Source organism: Danaus plexippus, assembly GCF_018135715.1.
Source record: "Danaus plexippus chromosome 22 unlocalized genomic scaffold, MEX_DaPlex mxdp_33, whole genome shotgun sequence".
Taxonomy (NCBI): Eukaryota; Metazoa; Arthropoda; class Insecta; order Lepidoptera; family Nymphalidae; genus Danaus; species Danaus plexippus.
In genome coordinates this window covers 2,353,259-2,360,533 of record NW_026869856.1, presented here as the reverse complement: position 1 = coordinate 2,360,533, position 7,275 = coordinate 2,353,259, and the positions used below count along the sequence as shown (strand labels likewise).

Genomic DNA, 7,275 nt, shown 5'->3' with positions numbered 1-7,275 from the left:
TCGGCATTATTGGCGCTGAAATATTCATGGGGGATTTCAAGGCTAGCCCTTTGCTCTGCTCAAATAAAACATTAAATATATAAAGGCCATGTAGATGACAGCACAATAATCCATAAAATTAAAACATCTGCTTTTCTTAATCACCTTGATTCTTTAAATACTAAGACACAATTAAATACAGAAATAGAGGCAAATAATTGTCTAGTTTTGTCATTACGAATCCTCAGAATACACTGGAATACGATGTTTATAGAAACTTACTAATGTGGATAAGTATCTCAATCGGAAATAACCACCATTCTAGCCAGTAAGCTACTGTTTGAAAATGTTCGTTCCACATTTGTGATGCAGAATATCAAAAGATGGAATCAGCACCTTAAACATGCTCTCACGACCAACAACCTGCCCGTGCCTCACCAGCATAGCAAGAACCAATTGAAGCAAATCACATTCGAGCGATATTATAGCGGGTGTATACAAAGTTGATTGTGGCTGTGGCTTGTTATAATTTAAACAAACAAAGAGGAGCATAGGTAAAAGGATTAAAGAACTTATCTCGGATATTAAATTTAGGCTCGCATAGAAGTCAGCAGTTTGTGAACAAACAATGGACAAACCATGCAACTTCACTCGGTTATATAAACCACAAATTTTCGCTCATAAAGACAGGTGCGAGAATGTGCCAACATAAAGACTTGAGGCTATTAATATAAAAAAATATTCCAATTTCAATAACCTCCTCATCAAAAATATAAAACCACATATCGACGATCACTCCACAAGACCTTAAGTCACATTTAGCATATTAGACTAATACATGACTTACTGACAGATACTTTGATCCTGTCTGTCCGTGATCCTGGTTGTTGAAAAGTAAATTATAAGCAATATATCTCTCTATACTTACATGAGACATCAGGTTGAAGGAGCCTAGCTGTGGCCAAATTATTGCAGCTCGAACTTGTGCTGGCTCGACTGGAGAAGTACCATCCACTCAAAAAAGGTCTTTTCCCACCCTTTCCTCTCCCTCTTTCCCAAACAAGGGTGGCAGCGCATCCGCAAAATTATTTTGCGGATGTCCATGGGCAACGATGCTACCTCCATCAGGCCGCCTGCTCGTTTACCCCCTTTGTCTTAAAAAAATATATTTATTTTCAATCAACCAAGAATGTAAGAAGATAATAAAAATTGGAACCAACATCTTCCTTCCCGATTGGTTTCTGAAGGACTGCTCGATCACAATTCTCAGATGAGGAAAAAAAGCAACGTATGCAAGACCAAATGGCATTAATAAAAAACGAAAGAATCCATCTTTTCTTAGAAAATGCCTGAAAAGATATTTATGAAATTATAAATAATTTACAACGATAGAAGCACAGTTTTTAACAGATGGTAGATGATAGGGAATTTATTCCTCGGACTGCTCTCATTCCAAGAAAATTTCAGGTTAATTTTCAACGAGACCAGTTCCCAATTGTCCTATATTTTGCTATGACAATTACTAAAGCAAAAGGTCAAACGCTAAGAGTCCTAGGTTTGGATCTAAGTACTAGCTGTTTTTCGCACAGTCAGCTTTCTTTATGTGGCTCTGTCGAGTGTTAGCCATTCTTGCAGCCTATATGCTTTAATTCCTGATGGCTACTCGTCTAATTACTGTAAAGTAGTTTCCATAATCCCCAAAGAAGGTGTTTATAATCCAATAAACTAAAATGAAAAATAAATAAAAGATGTAATCATAAAATTAAGCCTATAGTCACTATTCCACGTGGTTAAAGTTGCGCCCACAGCCTGTTATATACAATAAATGAAATAAATATTCTAAAGAAAAGATATCTTAAACATCGTATTAGAATAGATTACAAAGAAATTTTTCTTTTATAAATCTTCAAAAATATGTATATTTTTTTCATATAATCATGGATTTCAATTTCTAATTAACTGTTTCAATATTGGATATTAGCTAGAAGGGTAGTAAAAATGTATATTCTATTTTTATTGACTAGCACATATACATAAATATTTAATTAGTCGCTTAAGCTTATCGCTTTAATGATTAATTGGAAATTTCTCTTAAAAGTCAAGGTTTCTAGTAAAGAGAGATGTGCGGTTTAAAATTCCAAATCACATCCTTATTTATGTGTTAGTACTTTTAGATTTTACAGAACATGTAATAGTTATGATGGCAATATATTTCAAAAGGTTTACAGATTTATGGTGAAATAAATAAAGCAAACCAATTTTTGGAAAATTTATTCACAAAATAACAGAAAATATTGCTTGATATATGGGCTTGGCTTACTTTTATTAGGAATATTTTTATTTCTTCATTTATAGGTCTCGTCACACTCTGCTGTGTATCAGCCTACGTTGAGAGAGACGTTGGACGAATGAGACCCGAAAGGAGTACTGAAGCTAAAATCAATTTCAGAGAAGGGTTCGTTTATTTATTGATAGTAGTATATTACAAATCTGCAATCATGGTAAACTTACCATTGCTATTGTTAGGACAAATAAAATTATAGTGTCTATATTAAAACATTAACGTTTTTTGGTCAATATAAGAACATTAAACTGTTCGTTTCTTGGTTTTGTGAAAGCTATTTGTCACTAAAAAAGACATGATTTGTAATAAGTTTAAATTTTTATAAGACTAGATAAATATTATATAAAAAAAAATGATTGTGTTTAAATTTTAAATTGCATCAAATTTTACCAAAAATAAATACCAAATTGTTATGGTTTTATATAAACAAAGATTGAAATCATTTAAGGAAGACGTCGACGTCTGAAGAACCGGTTAAGAACTGTGTCTGTTCCAAAGTTTACGATCCGGTTTGCGGGTCAAATGATAAATCATACTACAACATTTGCCAGCTACAATGTGAAAATAAACCCGGCACTGTTCACGTTTTGCATCAAGGGAACTGTATACCGTTCTGATTAAATACCGAGCTGACCTATAGAAATAAAAAAAACATTAAACAAAAATCTTTGCTTTTTATTTCAATAAAAATAACTGAGTATTGTTTTAAGAAGCTATGTAGATTGAGCTGATAATAATTGTAGCAATAAAACGTAGAGAATAAAATTTGTAGTATCATAATTGTATTATCTTTTGCTTCATATACGAGTATTTCTGATTTTCCGGAAATTTCTCTTCACTCCCTATTGTTCTATCTGGGAAAATCAATGCCATAATTGGTGATGCAATAACGTACTTAGGGATACAATTAGGCAAAGTGTTTATTCACTCTTAGTTTAATTTTATACTCGTTTATAGCCCTTTAATAAAAGACGGATTAGTCATAAAAAAATATGGTAAATAAGTGTATTAAGATAACATATTTTTATAAAACAACAAAATACGCCCTTAGAGCTACATATGTTTAATGTTAAAAGATAATTGTTCCTGGTAGTTCTAAAAAAAATTTACTGTAACATTTTGGTTCTCCACGTAGAGCATTTACCTTTTTAATGTCTATATTAAAGAAACTTATACGTACGATATCTCTTTTTCCTTTGAATACGAGCATATGCCACCTCCTAAAACTTGCCTTAGAATATTGCCATGTGATTTTTCATTCTATAGTAATCGAAACTTTATTTAATAAATTGATAATGTGGCAAACTTAAAATATATTATTAATTAGATTCCAAAGATTAGTTATGTAAAACATCGTATTTGAAGGTGATATAACTGTGTCAGTTTTGAAAATTATTACAAATACCATTAAATAACGTGAAATAATTTAAATTTTAAAAATAATCTAGATACCATTTATAAACTTAACAACTACTACAGGAAGACAATAGCGCCTTATCTAGGATATATAGTAAGCAACTGAAATACTTTTAAAGTTTAGGTTTTGGGATAATTCCCTTAAGTTTCACAGAAAACCTTTACTCACTGAATAGTTAACAAAAATTTGACGCCAACAATTTAACAAGTTTGTATTGTACTCCGTTACCACAGCTACGGTATTAAAACTAACCGCAAAACCGTTGTATGAAGGTCTCCAAGTTTAAGGACTGTATTGTTAATATAATGAACGATAAGTAAACCTAGGAATTACTAGTATACATTTCCTTTAATTAAGATATTTTTAGGGTCAAGTAGATCAGGACTGAAATGTGTGGTAAAATATAATTATTACAATAACAATTAAATTATATGGTAAATATGTCAACCATTTTTTTACTGCTTAAACTTAAATTACTTTAATCATTTTTGAACATATTTGGCTCTACTATAACAATAAATGTGAATTAGTTTAATTGTTTATACCAGCTGTATGGCAAGTATGAAAGTGTCACTCAAGGACCAAATTACGTGCAATTTATGTAAATTTGTCTATCCGCTGGAGCGTGTTGTTATAAACAGATAACAGTATTAATTTTCATCATATATATTAATAATACGAGACTTCAAAGCACATTTAATTAAAGTTCTTAATAAATGTATCATTATAATTTATATTTCCGATTTTAATCAGAGCTGTGTATCTTAAATTAAATCAAAATATAGGTATAGTCTTTCGTTCCCTATAAATCAAGACACAGGGAATTAATAAATTTATTATAAAACTCAAAAACATAGGCTAAAAAGTACCTATTGCTTAGAAAACCCATAGGATTCGATTACTACAATTCTAATAGCCATATTGTGATAGCCATTTATTTTTAGACTTAATTTGACTTTTTCTGTACTAAATTAGCTTGGTATCAATTTAAAAATATTGTATTATTAAGTGTCTAATGGTAATTAAATATAATATGTAAATTAACATCTACCGTTATCTGAAACGCGATGTGTCATATTACAGAAAACGTAAATATGTTTAGATGAGAAATATCCTAAAATATATAGTGACTTATTCTATAATATTGTCCTGTTTTGATTTCCACTCAAGGTCATCGTTGTATAAAAATTTGCTGGAAATTTATATAAAAGAGAAATTTCTTTGTTTATTTACAATTTAAAATTCGATACATATGCCACGCCTTACAAATTTGAGGTCCCGCTTCTCACAATTCATGAAGCAAATGTTCATAAAGGTTTCATTAGTATTCGTGCACACGGGAAGATAGACATTAGGGCACTTTTCACAAGGCAAAGTCGAATTTATAACAGGCAGATAGTGTTCTATAGGTTTTCTTGTTGTCCAAGGCTTTGTTTGTAAATTTACATTAGACGCTAAAAAAAGCAGAATTGAAAGTCGCACTGAAAAATAACAATTTTATAAAAATAAAAATCACTTCAGGTACTATTTTTTGTAAATTTTGCTTACAGTAGAGGAGCATGATAAGTTATTCGTCCAAAAGTCGAAACTATATTTGAATCGTTGTACGAGTTCGAATTAGCGTGGAATTGATAAGCATTTAAGAAATCATTAAAACCAATGGAACTGATCGAAAACGCGATTTTGTGAGTACTTATTTATCGGGCTATTAATTAGTCTTTTGCTTGAAATATCACTCTCTTCCATATAGAACAATAAAATCAACACAACCTAGATGGATTTCATTTGAATATCTTCTAGAAGGAAAAGTCAAAAATTTTTTTTTGAGTTTTTTTTTTTTTTATGTTAAAAGAACACAATCGATTAAACAGTCTTTTGTATAAGAAGAAAATTCAAAGGGGATAAAGACACTAATCTTATTTATAGCATAAAATGAGGAAAGTACATCTTCACGTCACTTTTTGTGAAATAGTGACAGTATCTGGTTTCAACTAGCCAAACCACAAGCAATCAATTTCAGCTGTGTTATATAGACTACATCCTATAAATAAAATCAATTATTTTATCTTAAAAAACTTCCTTGTACTGTATGTAAAGATTTCTCTTGTTTGAAGGAATAAATTGAAATAAACAACATATAATGGTTAAATTCTTGTGGCATTATAATTGATATCCTTTTAAATGCATGTTATGTCAGAGTTCATTGAAATGCATACGACTTTATAATAAAAACATTTTTAATATTCTTCATTTCAATATTACACGTCATGCGATTGGATGTTTTCTGCCTTTGAGCTTTTAATTAAAGTCGCCTTCTTAAAATGCGTATTATAAATATAACAGCTGGTAATACAATAAAACGATTCTAAAATGTTTTTAGTTTTGCAATTTTAATAAATGAGAAGTTTCAATTAATATAAGTTTGAAACAAGTAATAGTTTAATAATACTTTTGTCAATAAAAATGCCTTGCATAAAAGTTAGGTTGTAAAAAAAAAGCGGTTACTTTAAATAATTTGTTTTCTAATTACAATCATCATATTTATGAAGTGAAGAAATATCTTGTTTATTAGAGTTACATTTTAGATAAGGATTAATAATCAAGTGGTTCAAGGAACTGCAAACAAAGACCAACATAATATAGTCTTACATTAGTATTCTTGATGAAATTTTTGCAATTCAACCAACACAAGTTTGTGTAGGTTTTGTTATCGGTGCCACAAACTGGAATGTACACTCTTGGGCATTTGCAATCTTTAATTTGTTCTATCAATGGTATATAGTCTGTGGCTACTTCCCAATACCAACTCTGGAAGTCTAAGGCCTCCTGATGTTTCAAGGTCGGGTTGAGCGTTTGGCACATGATAATCGCTGTCCATAACACTACTATTGCTGTAACTAAAAGAAACAACACTATATTGTGAGTTATAAAAAGGTATGGTTGTTATACTGTTTTCTACATCAAACATTTATCAAATTATGTCATCAATGTTTTGTGAGAAAGGTATATATTTAATTAAATAAAGAAATTAAAACATTAAAAAACGCGAAACACAAGTAGCAGAGTAATAAGTATAGCCTCCTTTTTTAATTATTATCTTATGCACAATTCAAAATTTTGTTATTCCATATTAAATTCCTTCCTTAATTAAGAAAAGTATTTGATGTTTTATAGTAACGTTGCTACCACAACTTTTAAATGACGTGCATTTGTTTTAATGTCTTAAAATAATTTAAAATTAAAATCTTACATTGCCTGATTTTTTAATACTATCTTAAAAACATCTATTAAATCACAAAATTGGAATAAATGAATCAGTTCTGAGTTGATTGCATTTTAATTCCTAAAATATTTTTTTTATTTAAAGTTTTCTGTTTATTACCTATCTTATTATTTTTTTATAATACTATTTCCACCAATTAATTTATTTTACAAAAATAAAATTACAAATAGTTCCTTTTAAAATCACCAAAGCTATTCTAACTTTAATATACTATAGGTTTTCAACTTTCAAGACAAATAGATAAAGTTAACC

The 7,275-nt window shown here is 29.7% G+C and overlaps 1 protein-coding gene and 1 long non-coding RNA gene across 2 annotated transcripts; one reads left to right on the top strand and one right to left on the bottom strand.

Annotated features, from left to right (window-relative positions):
* The first annotated feature begins 2,007 nt into the window (after window positions 1-2,007).
* On the top strand, window positions 2,008-2,995 carry LOC116773616 (serine protease inhibitor dipetalogastin-like). The gene is made up of 3 exons (XM_032666101.2): window positions 2,008-2,139; window positions 2,335-2,434; window positions 2,772-2,995. The coding sequence occupies exons 1-3, from the start codon at window positions 2,100-2,102 to the stop codon at window positions 2,938-2,940; spliced, it is 309 nt and encodes a 102-aa protein (XP_032521992.2). The 5' UTR covers window positions 2,008-2,099; the 3' UTR covers window positions 2,941-2,995.
* Window positions 2,996-4,939: 1,944 nt separating this feature from the next.
* On the bottom strand, window positions 4,940-6,335 carry LOC116773625 (uncharacterized). Its single transcript, XR_004353716.2, has 2 exons — window positions 5,289-6,335; window positions 4,940-5,221 (listed from the first exon to the last, which is right to left on the bottom strand). It is a non-coding gene; the product is annotated as an uncharacterized LOC116773625 (long non-coding RNA).
* Window positions 6,336-7,275: the final 940 nt, after the last annotated feature.

Coding starts and splice junctions, on each gene's coding strand:
- LOC116773616 (XM_032666101.2), top strand. CDS start 2,100: ATGTGCGGTTTAAAATTCCAAATCACATCCTTATTTATGT. Junction 2,140..2,334: donor AATCACATCCTTATTTATGT/GTTAGTACTTTT, acceptor CTTCATTTATAG/GTCTCGTCACACTCTGCTGT. Junction 2,435..2,771: donor AAAATCAATTTCAGAGAAGG/GTTCGTTTATTT, acceptor AAATCATTTAAG/GAAGACGTCGACGTCTGAAG.